Source organism: Gymnoscopelus braueri (genome assembly GCF_963280865.1).
Source record: "Gymnoscopelus braueri genome assembly, chromosome: 8".
In the NCBI taxonomy this organism is placed as follows: domain Eukaryota; kingdom Metazoa; phylum Chordata; class Actinopteri; order Myctophiformes; family Myctophidae; genus Gymnoscopelus; species Gymnoscopelus braueri.
The window spans coordinates 50,851,477-50,866,812 of NC_137609.1; the positions used below are offsets into that span (position 1 = coordinate 50,851,477).

Sequence of the window (15,336 nt, forward strand, 5' to 3'; positions counted from 1 at the left end):
TCTGTAGCCTACTTAGCTGGCTTCAGCTGGCAATCCTGTGTTGGATCTTTAATTCATCGCCACGGCGTGAGCTCCTTGTTTGTACCTCTGTTAACTCTGCTCCCCGTGCCTTGTGCTTAACACTTTCCCCTCGTGTTCGAGGGTTGCCTTGTTTGTGTATTATTTGTATTTGACATGTTTTATAAGTAAAGCTACTGTTTCATCAAACCTTCCGTGTCCTCTCTGCTCTTGGGTCCCCTGCCTGCACCACACCGTGACAAAAATACATTTAGTTAAAATACAATAAACTCTAACAGATTAGATTTAAAACGGTACATGATCCAAGCAGTCCAGGGGAAAAGGATTTTTGATGCTACGACCTATGGTTCAAGAGTTATAGGCCAAAAAGTTAATCTGCCTGTTCTTTTAATGGATACTGATGTATGGTATGGTAATTGTATGGATAATTTTCTAATTAAAGTTTGGGTCCCAAGGCTAGAATCCATCAGTAGGCTCCACACACAGTGGATGATCCTCACTGGTTTACAACAGGAAACATCTGGCTGTCTTCATCATGATGGAGGAATTGTCTCGTAAAAGAGACAATGGTCTCAATGTGATTTTACTGGTTAAATAAAGGTTAAAAAAAAAAAATCACACGTTACATTACATGTACCTTTTGAAATCTAATCTGTAAGAGTTTATTGTATTTTAACTAAATGTATTTTACTGAGGATCCAGTAGGTCAGTCAAAGCAGGTGGTGTGCAGTGGATTAAAAAAATGTCAACGTTACCAAATCATACTTCAAGGTTGTTGTTTTTTTGTTATCAGCCTGCAGAGACAAACCACATCTCCTCCTACGCATGACGTCAAGACCGCTTTTTTTTCACCTGACAGTGAGCAGTTTCACAGAGAGGAACTCTTTAATTAGAATAGATGTTAATCTCTGTGGTGGAAGTGCATTTACTCCAGTACTGTACTTGAGTACTTTTTTTAGGTACTTCTCGGAGACAAATATTTTACATTTTACACCAGTACAATTATTTGAAAACTTTAGATTTCAACACAAATTGTGCAATTGAACTATTCTATTCAACCCAGAGCATACGTGGATGTGATACTTTCACATTAAGATACACTGTCATGTCATGTTACTGTAAGATCTGCTATCACTTTATTGACTTTACTGTAAGATATACCATCATGTTATTCACTTTACAGAAAGAAGCCCACAGTGGATGTGATACACAGTGGGGGTGCAACAGTTAATTGAACTAATTGGTTTAATTGATTATAAGAAATAATTGAGAATCGGTAAAAACTCACAAGCTCTACAAGCTCACAATGCATTGCGATGCAATGTGAGCTTGTATATCGGCTATTTTGGCGCGACATCGCTGTGCAAGGTATAATATAGGGCTTAAGTGGTTAATCAGACTAATGAATTTAGTTGATTAAAAAAATACGAAATTAAACTTTACGTGTCGATTAATGAATACAAAAGAAAACAAAATCTCCAAGAAAAAAAAAGCTTTTCGATTATTCAACGATTGACTGCCAGAATTATTTCAGATTTTTTTGCAGTTGTCTAACAGAGATTTTTCATTGAAAAAACAAAAAGTACTCAGGAGCCGAGATACAGGATTTTAAAGTTTTAAGTTAACAAGGAAGTGGATAGGAGTCTAGATCTTCAAAAAATCATATCTCCTTGGTCTTTGGAAAAAAAATATCTAAAAACGCATATTTGCGTTATTGGCGGGCAAGTGATGGATTCTAAAGAACGCATATATGCGTTATTGGCGGGCAAGTGATGGATTCTAAAGAACGCATATATGCGTTATTGGCAGGCAATGATTGAAAAAGTGTTTTATAGAATAATCACTGCGAAAATAATTGATACAGCCTGTGATACTGTCATATTATTCAGTTTACTGAGGCCCACAGCATCAGTGGATGTGATCGAGCCCAATCGTCCACATAATATCTTGTGCACAAATGCTAGTAGGCCAAAGCTTGATGTCTTGTAAAACATGAAAAGATGAGATAGGTAAATCCTTGGCCTACTGGCAGTGTACAGAAGACATTTAGTGCTGATCAACCATTCTGAATTAAAGGACCACTTCACCCATTTTCAACCTATCTTCATATAACTGGTCCACTGATAAGATTTCTGTCCAATCAGTCTGTGTCTCAGAGTAAGACTGTGGACAGTCCTGCCTACCAGTATCATCGGTAGACAGGTTTGGTCATTTCAAACAAGATTTTTTTTTAATAAAATAATAATAATGTAAGGAAAATGGCTTCTATTTCAGCATGCTAACTTTCCAGGAAGATAAATGGTGTAGTTTCTATTAGCTTAGAATCCCCATCAACGATGATGTCATTGGTAGGCAGGTTTCTGAACTGTCTACAGCCCACTAATGAGACGCGCAGAGTGAGTATACAGAAATTGTGCCATTTTATAATGAGTATTAGAGAGGACCAAATATATGAAGATAAGGTTGAAAAATGGATGAAGGGTCCATTTGGACCACTGGTGGTCCACAGACCCGATGTTGAGAAACAGTGATATAATCGACCATTCTGAATTTAAACAACGTATTGTCAATAACATGAATCAAGTGTTTGTGGTAAGTCTGGGTTGTCTAGATGTGTATATAGACTGGATGCATTCTCTCAGGCGGTTCTCCCAGTCAGTCTTCCAGTCCAGACTCCTCTCCAGGTTCTGGCAGCGGGTGGCCATCTGGTCCAACGCCTTCACCGACTCCGGTGGGTCAAAGGTCAACCCCGCCCTCTCCACTGCCGCCTGGAACTTGGCGGGAGAGGCTGTAGCTACGTAGCACCTGGAAGAAAACATGCTTAACTAATTATAACTAACTAGACCATACCCGGTGAAGTGTGCAGGCGAAAGTAGCAAACGTGGGGTTACTGCGCGTCCTGGCGCGCGTCCACCCCCGCGCGTCCTGTTGCCCTCCCCCTCCCCCCGTGAGTCCCGTTGCGGACCCCCCGGGTCCCGTCGCAAACACAGAGACACAGACACACACACACATACACAGATCCGTAAGAATGTTTTCTGTGTACACGTGCGTAAATGAAAGTCCTTCTAAGTTTAAGCACGGTGTTTGTGCGCTTGAGGCGCACACACACATGTACATCCTCATGCGGCCAGAGCTGTCCCCCGTCACGAACACACACACACACGGCCGTCGCACGAACACAAATAATTCTGACACGTGCCTCCCCAACGTGCATGCGCACGTGCGTGTTCGCGCATACACGGGGCGAGTGTTCTGTGTGTGCAACAGTGTAACGCAGTGGGGCTGTAGATGCGACGCACGCGCAGTTTGAGCAGCCACCGTAAGCATGGCGACATTCTTTGACATAAAAATGCGAATAAACAGCTGAGATTTAGTGATATCGAAAAACGGGCTTCGCAGTCCCATGCACACGGTAATGGTCAATGGCTGTGTGCAATTTGAGATCAATAGCTCCAGGCACTGAGGAGAAGAACCGGGCAGAACAATGTTTGGCCTCAGAGGTTTGGGCTCAGAGGTTTGTGGAATTATAGGAGGATTACAGACTAGGGGTGCAGCAGTTAATCAAACTGATTGTAATGTAATGGATAATAAGGTATAATCGATTTGAATAAAATAACTGATTTGGGGAAAAGGTTAAAGTGGCCTCTTTCAACCTGGCATCAATATTTATCTCCTCCAGGCCGGAATGGTCCTGCTGTCTGTGTGTCTGTGAACAGCAAATCTGAAGCACCGCTGAACAAATCAGCGTCAAACTTTGCACACACACTCTCAGTAGGCCATGGAAGAACCTCTTGGGCTATAACTCTTGAATTATTCACCTTATTCCATGCCCACCGCGGGCGTGGCCAGGTAGGGGAGTAGGGGAGGTGGGGAGCCCCATATCAATGAGTTTCCCGTTTACCAGTGTTGCCATGTCTGCTTACATTAAGCAATTTGGGGCTTTTTTTTAAAAGTGTAGTTGCTTAATTGGGCTTGCTTTCTAATGTCTTTTAAACCAGTGGCTCCCCCATTTTTGGGCGGTGAAACCGCCCCTATAAGTGAGGTTTGGAAAAATGTACAAATATCCTGCGCTGTGAAACCGCCCCTATAAGTGAGGTTTGGAAATTTGTACAATTATCCTGCACCGTGATTGGCCAATCACAATCTATTCAGGACTGTGATTGGCCAGTGTCACATGACACATGTGCATAAACCTATATAAGAAACCATAACTTGAAAAAAAACATAAATTGGTTTTTTTCAAGTTATGGTTTCGTCCATCATAAAGAGTGTTTCAATAAATGTATTTATCTTTTGTACATGATTGGTTGACTCCATTCAGTATTGTGATTAGCTAGCAAGACACCGCCCACTTCACACAGGGTGTGATTTTTTCATGTCAAGGACCCCCAGATTAATAAGTATTTGTCCGCAGAGTTGCAGACCCCCATCTGAAAACATGTGTTGCCAGCTGACCCCCATACAAGATGTGTGTTGTTAAAATGTGTCCAAAAATATTCTAAAAGCTCACAACGTGTCGTGATGTGACACACTGTGAGCTTGTTGATCTGCTATTGTCTAATAGTCAATGTAAAGTTAGGCTAGTTGCTTCTTTTGGGCTTGTTTTCATAGACCTGGCCGCTTTTTCTTTTGCAAAATCTGGCAACACACTGATTACCTGCATTACACCTGCAGTAGCCTACTAGGAAAGATATTGAATGAAGCAGCATACAGAGAAAAACTCAATGTAAGAGGCAATGGTGACGCAGTGGAGAAAGCCAGGAATAAGGTGAATAGGCTAAAGAATCCATTATTTTTTTTCACCCTGGATTCCTTGGATCATGATGCAACTCCCCATTTAGGACACGGCCATTTACACCTGACAAGAATTTCCACCAATTTGTGTTTTCTTCATAAAACACTTTTTGCTAAAGCTCCTACAGACTTTGTCCAAAACTCAAATTGGGACACATTATCTCTGGAGTCACGTGATCAATATTTCAATCAGATGTTATTATGACATTCCAGTTGACTGTGATTGGTTTATTTGCAGGAGGGGCCCATTTAGCAAGAATGGGCCCACCACCAGATTAGGAACAAATGCTCTGGTGAGTCATGCACAACGACCGTCAGACAGGGTTTGGTACTCCATACTTTGTGCCTGTTGCTGCATTAAAAACAATGTGATGACCTTTCACCTGTTAATTGCAGGGTCGTGGGGACAGTGGTAGTGATGCCACACTGCCACCGCTGTGTGGGGACACAACAAGTAGCCGTTCTCCTCCCAGCATCTCCTCATGGAGCTCACAATGCCTTCATCTGTCACCGTTTGTGTCCACATGGCCTGGGATAACTGATGAGAGAGAGAGCACAACCACAGACCCATTAGACCACTGTTTCCCAAACAGTGGGTCAGGACCCATGTTTGGGTTGTGGACACATTTTTATGGGTAAATTACCCCTTTTTTTGTGTCTTCCATTTAAAAAAAATATATATATATATTTCAAAAGATGTAAAAAAGCTAAATTAATTAATAATAAAAAAAATAGAAATCACAACTTTTCATGAATTAAATGAACTAGATGTCAGGGCCGCTTCCGGCCCTCACATCTAGGCCAGATCCGAGGTTGGTCCAGTCACTCTGCACTGGCCTAGTCACTCTGCACACACGTCATGCCCCAGTCCGGCCCCTCTGGCCTCTCCTCTCCTCTCCTCTCCTCTCCTCTCCTCTCCTCTCCTCTCCTCTCCTCCCTCCCCGCTTTGCTTTGCGGCCCTAACTTCTAGGCCCAACCTCCCAACCTCCCAACCTCGGTCATGTGATAAAGAGGTCAGACTTCCTGTATCTGGTTGCTATGGCAGGGTGTTTCTGTCGTGTAATGAACCTGTTTATGCAGAGCTTCAGGCAGGGTGTTTCTGTGAGAACGTTGAAAGTCTTCCATCAAGTCCTTCACTAAGGCTCCATCTCTCCCTGATAGCAGCCAGAACACACGCTCCATGTTATATGGATCCTATGGAAACATATGGAGACATAGCAAACATATACATGATGTATGGATCCTATGGAAACATATGGAGACATAGAAAACATATACATGATGTATGGATCCTATGGAAACATATGGAGACGTAGAAAACATATACATGATGTATGGATCCTATGGAAACATATACGCAAGGCCTGATCATCCATAGGCCGTAGGGGGCGAGTGCCCTGGGGCATCAGCCACTGAGGGCACCACATGATAATAAAACATATATATATTCAAATGCCTCTAGTGATCTAACGGTAAGGCTGACGGAAATGGCAGTGGATGTGTTGGATGCAGCTCAAAGTGAACTTTACTCAGGTATCCGACCTTCCCAGCCCGACAATGGCCAAAACTCAATCAAAAAGTGGCCGTTTTGACGGAAGCATTTGAAAGTTGTGGGAGTGAGACTAGAGTGACAGTGACAGTACCTGGATGTCTATAGCGGGGGCCAGTGTCTGTGTAACAGTGTGCGTGTGTGTGTGTGTGTGTGTGTGTGTGTGTGTGTGTGTGTGTGTGTGTGTGTGTGTGTGTGTGTGTGTGTGTGTGTGTGTGTGTGTGTGTGTGTGTGTGTGTGTGTGTGTGACAGTGTGTGTGCAATCTGGGAACCCATCGCCAACTGAAAATGAAAAACAGCGCCCTCTGCTGTTTGTTCTATGTCTGTTGGCTCTGGGCGGAAGAAAACGTAGAGCCAGAGCGCAAAGGAAACCGTTTTTTTGTATGCCTTCAACGCGTCACTTCCGGTTGGTGCGACTATGTTTTCATTCCCACTAACAATATTTCTACACGGAACTAACACCACTTCTCCCAGAGAACATCGATCGTTTTGGTTATAAGCCCACTTGTTTCTATGATGAAAGAGTAAGTTAAAATGTGAATATCTTTCCGTGGTTTTGTCTGCTCCGCGGACGTTATTGTTAAATTAGTTTCGGTTTTTTTTTTCGAGGGGGAAAGATCGACGGACACGTGAATCCCGCCCACTACATTTGATTGGGTAAAGCGCGGCCCGCTTCCTGATCTGAAGGCACGCCCATGCGCACTTGTTATGACGGACCTCCCCGACAGATTCCAACGCAGTGCAGAATCTGTTCTTGAGAGATTAGTGTGTATGTGACAGCGTGTGTGTGACAGTGTGTGTGTGACAGTGACAGTACCTGGATGTCTATAGCGGGGGCCAGTGTCTGTGTGACAGTGTCGGTCATGGAGAAGTCCCCGCTTTGCACCGTCCTATGGACGATGTCGTTGGCGTTCACCATGGCAACCAGACGCAACGGCACGCCCATCTGCTTCACAATGCAGCCGGCTGATAGGAGACAGAACACATGACTCAACACTATTTTACAAACAAGTCATGCAAATAAATTATGATATATGGACCTACCAATGTGTTAACACTTTCACACCTAACAGTATGTTTAACCTCATGTACATACTGCATCTGTTGAAGTTCAAGTTCAAGATTCTAACGATAGTACAATCCCATTAGATGTGATGAATGGATCTCACCTGCGATGTTCCCTGCTCCTCCGGTGGGCACCACCACCTCCAGAGGAGGCAGTGGGTTGTGGTGGTGGGCCTGCTGCTCCATGGTGCTGAGGTGCAGGTAGGCGTAGATGAAGTGAGCCAGTTGGATCATCACTCTGGACCAGTTGACAGAGTTCAGACTCATCAGGCCATGGCTCTTCACCAGCTCCTGGTCAGCGAACAGCCTCCGTATGGGAACGTCAATGTCGTCTGAGCTGCCGTCCGCTGCACACGGAAACATAAAGATGAAGACAATGAGCAAGAGGAAGATTCTTTCTAGAGGGAATATCTCATACATTCACCCTAATAGATGTATTGACCTCTGACCCCAGGCCATAGCAGAGTTAACCCTGTGTGTCCTGACTGTCTCACCTACAGCCATGCACCCAAAACAACACTTACACCTTGTAATCACAACATGATCCTCTCTAGTTGTGCATGTGATTCATTTAGCCACCTTCTGTTTAAGTACATCTATCAAATGACTTCATCATCATGACAAAAGATAGAGACAAGAGATACTTTGAAAGTGTGTGTGTGTGTGTGTGTGTGTGTGTGTGTGTGTGTGTGTGTGTGTGTGTGTGTGTGTGTGTGTGTGTGTGTGTGTGTGTGTGTGTGTGTGTGTGTGTGTGTGTGTGTGTGTGTGTCTGTGTAAATAGCAGATCTACAAGCTCACAAAGTGTTGCATTGTGTGAGCTTGTAAATCAGCTATTTTCAAATATAAAATAGGGCTTAATGGGTAAGTTTTGCAGTAATAATTTAACTCTATTTGTAACTGTAAACTAAAGCTGTCAAATAATTTTAGTGGAGTAAAAAGTACAATATTTGCCTCTGAGATGTAGTGAGAGTAGAAGTAATTTTTCAGATCACATGGACCTTTATTTTATTAGAATTAGACGCACTTTGCGTGCTCCGCCTCTCAGCAGCTTTCCCAGAGATTCACCAGCTTACATGGAACTGCAAATATATTCGAGGCAATTCACCCCAAAGTTGGAAGCTCACCCTCACCCTAAAACCGAAATAAAGTAACTTTATTCTCCATCCTGGCTAACCCCTCCCACCCACTCTATGGCGAGCTGCAGGATAGGGTGAGCACCTTCAGCCAGAGGCTCACTCTCCCCCCAAACATGCACACTGAGCCGTACAGACTCTCATTTTTCACTGTTTTAACCCAGCAGTCCTATGTTGATTCCAGCCCAAACATTAACGTGACTAATAATTGGGCCGCGCGGCCCGGAAATCACCGTAATATTCCTAAAACGGGAGCAAAAAAATAAAAATAAAATAAAAGATTATTATTATTATTTATTAAAAAAATTTTGGGTGGCCCACCGGCCGTTTGCCCTGTCTTGGCGGCCTGGAATGGCGCGGCCGTTCTGGAATCGTCCCAAATGTCCCAGTGGCCAGCACGTCCCTGGGTTACACTAAACCCCCATGTGAGACCAACCACCTGTAGGACTATAGCCCACCCAGACTATAACTGGCAAGACAGTAATGACTATACTAAGCCCTCTTAAGCTACAATCATTGATTTGCACAATAACAAAACAATACAAAACAATACTATTTAAAACAAATATCTGTGTCATTTTAGATTTCAGTGAGAAGAGAAGAGAATGTATCTTCCTTTTGTACTCCTTTTCGTAATCCATGAGGTACGCCGTATCTCCAGTAAAGCTTGATTATACTTAATTGAGTGTGTCACGCACAATTACAAGATCTACAAACTGCGACGCCTTGTGAGCTTGTAGATCGGCTATTTTCGGTGCGCGATACCGTGCGCAACGTCCACTCAGTGAGGAGAGCACACAGACACGTGATCCGTCTGAATTTGCGATCGATAGGTATGTGTGGACAAAAGCAAACTAAGTACTGTTATACTGTTCATTTAAAATAGTTTGTCAAGTATGGGCCTCTCTCGCTCTGTAAGTCCAGTGTCATTTCACAATTTGCAAATACAATTTTGATTGATCACAAAATTGCTGACTGACTTCTAGGCAATCAAGTTAATGCCTAAATATAATGAATAACTGCAGTAATTAGGGCAGGCTTGGGGCAGGTTGTGGCTCTTCTTGCAAAAATATTTTTGGTCAACGTGCCTCATGATCAGGGCAACAAGGTTTTGTCCCACTGTTGTAGAGTAATGTATGCTGTATTGCTCATATAGATCATCAGTGACGGCAGCCACCTTTAACTTTTGTATGAATATTGTTCAGGTTGTGGAGTTATTTTTTCAGTATAATTCTTGATTCCTAGTGTTAATTTAAAAAGAGATATTCCTCAAATCTGGGTAGTCTGGGTATGTTTTTTTAGGGCATTATGTGTCCTTTGGAAATTCCAGCGCCTGCCTCTCCAAATCCCTCTGCACGTCCCTGGTGGTTACAGAGAGGCAGGTGTTCTTTGCCAGGCTCAGGCTTGTGTTCAGGTTGAAGGTTTCACATGTAAACATGACATACAGCCTGCTCTGTTACCACATCCTCTCCTCTAGTGCTGTTCTCTAGACCAGGGGTCTTCAACAGGGGGTCCGGGACCCCTAGGGGGTCCTCAGAGTTACTACAGGGGGTCCGCCAAATCTTTGTGTGAAATGATGATGATTTATTTTACCTTAACCACTTGAACCCTAGCATCCCTTTTCTGAGGAGAACTTTAACCAAAAATAGCCGATCTACAAGCTTTCAGCGCCTCGCGCTGCGAGAAGTTGTGAGCTTGTAGATCGGCTATTTTTGTCAAAGAGGTACAGTGTAGGTGTAGAGGGAAAAAAGAGCAGACCAAGTAAACAAAAAAAGTATAATCCGAAACACAATTTTATACAATATAGAGGGGGGTCCCTGCTTCATCTCTCTCTCAGCTAGGGGGTCCATGGCCTGAAAACGTTGAAGACCCCTTCTCTAGACTCTCCCACACACACACAGAGCTACTAGCTCCAGTTTAATATCTAATACCAGCATGCATAACGGATGGATGGCGCAGTGGTCAAATATTTAGGTACTAGCCTATAGCTTGTAGAGTTGCTAAGTTTTGCCATTTCTTTTAAAACTGTGAAGTGTTCACTCAAAGACCCTGGGAGCTGAGCTAAGAACACCAATACACTGCTATTCACCACTGTGGCCTGGCTCTGCTTGAAATGTATATTTATTATGATCAGAGTTTGTAGGAAATTCAACAGCTTCTTTGTATATGTGATTCTGCCAGTCAGTCTTTCTTCTTTCTCTCATGTCACATGAGTGAATGTAAAAGTCTCCCCAGTGTGTGTGTGTGTGTGTGTGTGTGTGTGTGTGTGTGTGTGTGTGTGTGTGTGTGTGTGTGTGTGTGTGTGTGTGTGTGTGTGTGTGTGTGTGTGTGTGTGTGTGTGTGTGTGTGTGTGTGCGCGTGCGTGCAGCGCTGTATGTGTGTGTGGTGTCAGTGGTGTGTGTTTGTCTCTGTGTGTATATATGTGTATCAAGAAACGACAAATCTGCCTTTGCAACAGCATCCAGCAAACATTTTTCTAAACTTCAGATATACTTCTAAATGTCTGACTTCATCACAGCAGCATTTGTTCTATTTTTCTCAATCGTACCTGGATTTTTCAAACAAAGTCAAACAGTACTTTAACGTTCCTAAAACCATAACTGTATTGTGCTTCACAATCGACCATTACAAAACCACTTTTCAGACATATTTCCAGGTTCCCTTTAACTTGTAAATTACTCATTACATTTCAACAACATTTGTTGTATTTATATCAAAAGCACAAGGATTTTTCCAACATAGCCAACACCGCCTTTAGCTTCAATAACACGCTAGCCTTTACTGTCACGTCAGAAAATGTGTGTGTGTGTGTGTGTGTGTGTGTGTGTGTGTGTGTGTGTGTGTGTGTGTGTGTGTGTGTGTGTGTGTGTGTGTGTGTGTGTGTGTGTGTGTGTGTGTGTGTGTGTGTGTGTGTGTGTGTGTGTGTGTGTGTGTGTGAACCATCCACACCCTGGTGTGTGTGAACCATCCACACCCTGCCCTTATACAAACGGCCAGCAAAATTGTGTATAAACTTCAAGCTAATTTCTACATTACTGACTTAATTTTAGCAACATTTGTTCTATTTTTCTTAACCATATCTGGATTTCTTAACACAGTCAAATATTATTTTCACGTTCCCAAACCCATGGCTGTGTTGTGTCTCAAACCGTCCAAACTTCCCTTTCAAACTCCCTTTTCTTACACATTTCCCTGCTTCTATTTAACTTGTAAATTACTCATTTAATTACAACAATATGTATTCTAAATGTTTACCAACAGTACATGTTTTTTCAGACAAGCCAACATTACTTTTAACATTCATAAACACATCGCCTCTTCTACTGTCTTCAAACTTCCATTACAAACGGCTTAGCAGAATTATTTCTGAGCTTTGGTATAACTCCTAAATTAGTCAATTAATTACAACAACATATATTCTAATGTCTTTCAAAAGTACAGAATTTTCCAAGCAATCCAACTATTATTTTAACGTTCCTATAACAATATCACATCACAACTGATCCATGCGAACGCTATGCTTAAAACTGAGAAAATAAAATGATTCACCATCATTCATGAAAATAAAATTATTTTAGGGTGACCATACGTCCTCTTACCCGGACATGTCCTCTTTTGGGTGCCTCTCCGCCTGTCCGGGTTTTTTTTATAAATTCCTTCAAATGTCCGGGGTTTTGCGCGTGTTTCTGTGTATCACAGTCACAGACCATTAAAGCATAATGTATTTACAATGCACATTCCATGGCTCGTTTGTAAAAACAAACTCTGAGAGGCGGACCTCCAGTCCACCCCTGAACGTGTATTATTCATAACTCAACTCTGCCCTGCGCTACTTGCTGCTTCTCACTAACTGCCCCAACTGTAAGTGCATCAGAGCAGGAAACCTGTTGGTGGCCCCTTGCTGTCAAGGCACAAGATGAACAGGATGTGAACCGTTTGTGGTTAAGAGAAGGAGACCATACAGCTGAACTAGACTCTAGAGGAGCGTAGGTTGCCGAAAAGGTTGTGATAAAGGCTGATAAAAAGGCTTAAAAACTTAGTTAAATCTAAGGTCAACAGGTGCAAAGACAACTCAGACCTGAGACACTGTGTACGTGACAAAACATACATTAATGTTTACACACTGTTGATGGGCCAAGAGTTCATCAGACAAAAACATTCGGCCAACAGACAGATCAGACAGATCAGACAGACAGGTCGACAGACAGATCGACAGACAGGTCGACAGACAGATCGACAGACAGGTCGACAGACAGGTCGACAGACAGGTCGACAGACAGATCAACAGACAGATCAACAGACAGGTCAACAGACAGGTCAACAAACAGGTCATAAAATCATCACACAGAGTACTGAATTCCCATTTCAATCTCATCTCTTCTTTCTTTGTTCCTATAAAACTCTGCAGTCAGTTTTTAGTTTGTACCTTGTATGTCCCAGCCAGGATGAGGTGACATTAACCACATGAACCCTAGCGTCACTATTCTGGTTAGAACATGTGGTGGAAATAGTAGATCTACAAGCTCACAACTTTCAGCTTGCAGATCTGCCTTTTCGGCAAACACATTTAGTGTAGAGGGAAAAAAGGGGAACTAGTAGCCCTGGGGGACTCCGGTCAACTAAATATACAGTAAATAGGTTTTAGTGTTTGTTTGTTGATTGATTGATTGATTGTACTGTCAAGTGGTTCTGTCACACCAGTTAGCATTTTCAAAAAGTAAGGACCTTTTTACATATGGATCCTTTTAAATCTCGCATGACGGCAGTAAGGCCAACTACCACACAGACAGACTTCAGATCAAATTGACCGCTTTTTCCTGCTATTCCATTGGTCACTCTCTCCCCTCTGCTCCAGATGCTCTGACAGCTTCTCCGATATGTCAAATCTTTATGACAAAAACGTATAAAACAGCGCGATCGCTGTAGAGGTGAGCTTGAATTAGGCACACAAACAGGGTTAGGAAATGGTTACAGTACATTTACACTCTTCAGTGAAAAATGGATAGCCTAAAAAATATTCACTGGTAGCGACAGAGTAAACAATATTTACTTAAGTTACACAGATTCACTTTTCCAAGTTAAATGTATGCCTGCTGTCTGAAGCCGGAGACAGACTCAGACGCATCTCATTGAAGAGCACGTATGAAACAGAACCGGCACAAATACACCTATTGCCAGGTCTATAGGCCTGATGCTGTATTGTTTGTGTCAGGCTGTGTCATTATTTAACTGTAGACGTAGGTACTGACTGGTTGTTGAAGACCCTGCATGTCCCCTTTGCACTGTAGATGAAAAGGTCCTTTAACCATGTGACTCTCAAATGGTTGAACAAATGCAACATTTGCTAAACTTAATGAGCATGTTCAGGAGTACATCTACCCTCTATTGAAACATCAATTATGCTGTTGTATTGGTTATTTGTAATCAAAACACCCTCCAGCACAGTGACTATGTATTTTTTAGAACAGATAACCTCAGAATGGAAAGTGGATCACGGACAGTGTCCTGTTCTGTGAAGCTAGCCAGCAGCTATCTATGTACTTTAGATAGAGGCCAACACTGTGCTAATGAATATGTTATTACAGCACCATATCTATGTACTTTAGATAGATAATTAATGTAAACAGTTAACAAATATTGTATTATTGCTATATTTAACATGAATGTAGTAGTGGTCATTAAAAGTTCCATCATGTTATCAAACTTTAATACCCTGACATGGAAAATCATGTACTGAAAGCTGTTATGTTTTCCTTCATGAAAATGTACAGAGTCATAACCCTTGGTGCCATTTCCGGTGTAAAACTCATGTATAGTAGGCTATTCTATTTTGTAGACATGGTAGTATGTTATGAACATTATGTGTCGTAACAGTGGGAAATATTTTGATTGTGTTGCTTCAAGTTTCTACTTCTATTATTCTATTTAAATGTAGGGTAAGTGATTGTCTTTTGTTAAAATAAGTGTTATAGCTCTATATTCTGATAGTATTCATTGCTATTAAATAAAGAAAAACATCAGATGGATGCACCTGGGACGTATCATCAGTGTTGTAGCCAGGGGTCATCGGGTGTTTCGGGTCTCGTAACATACAACATACACCCTCGGCCAGGTGACCCAGCCAGGGTTGATCAAGCCCCGACTTACATTCCAGTAGCTACCCACGGTCAGTCCTCTTAGGGAAAGACAGGGCCACTCAGTCCGCTTCTCCGGAACTACTCTGCCGGGACTGGGGAGAGGAGAGGCTCTGGCACGTGGAGGTACTAGGCTCTGTGGATGGCCTCCTGGCCGGGCTCCTCCTTCGTCTTACCAGGTCCTATAGAGTGTTTGTTCTGTAACAGGAGTCTCCAAATCTCTCCAGCTCTTTATTATATTCATTTACTATTCACAATATTTATCTGTGGAACCGAGTCAAATAAATGTAATGCTTCAACTCATACAATTCCAAGTGCTTGTCAGGGTGGGAGGACCCACGTTCAAATATTGTTAGGTGGTCCCCAGTTCAAATATGATTATTTTGGGGGGTCACCAGTTCAATTATGATTATTTTGGGGGGTCACCAGTTCAATTATGATTATTTTGGGGGGTCACCAGTTCAATTATGATTATTTTGGGGGGTCACCAGTTCAATTATGATTATTTTGGAGGATCCCTGGTTCAAATATGATTATTTTGGGGGGTTGTGGCCTGAAAAGGTTTAGAACCACTGGTGCAAGTGACCAATATATACAGCTAGCTGGTTTTTTTTCTCCCATTTATCAGCAGAGATATTATATA

General features: G+C 42.5%; 1 protein-coding gene across 1 annotated transcript; it reads right to left on the bottom strand.

Moving 5' to 3' along the window:
• Positions 1–2,185: 2,185 nt before the first annotated feature.
• LOC308090921 (threonine synthase-like 2) lies at positions 2,186–13,829 on the bottom strand (the record flags this gene model as incomplete). The annotated part of the gene is made up of 7 exons (XM_080436195.1): positions 2,186–2,823; positions 5,196–5,350; positions 5,881–6,006; positions 7,179–7,327; positions 7,531–7,773; positions 12,159–12,245; positions 13,805–13,829. 7 exons carry the CDS (start codon positions 13,827–13,829, stop codon positions 2,598–2,600), a joined length of 1,011 nt encoding a protein of 336 aa, XP_080292321.1. The 3' UTR covers positions 2,186–2,597.
• Positions 13,830–15,336: the final 1,507 nt, after the last annotated feature.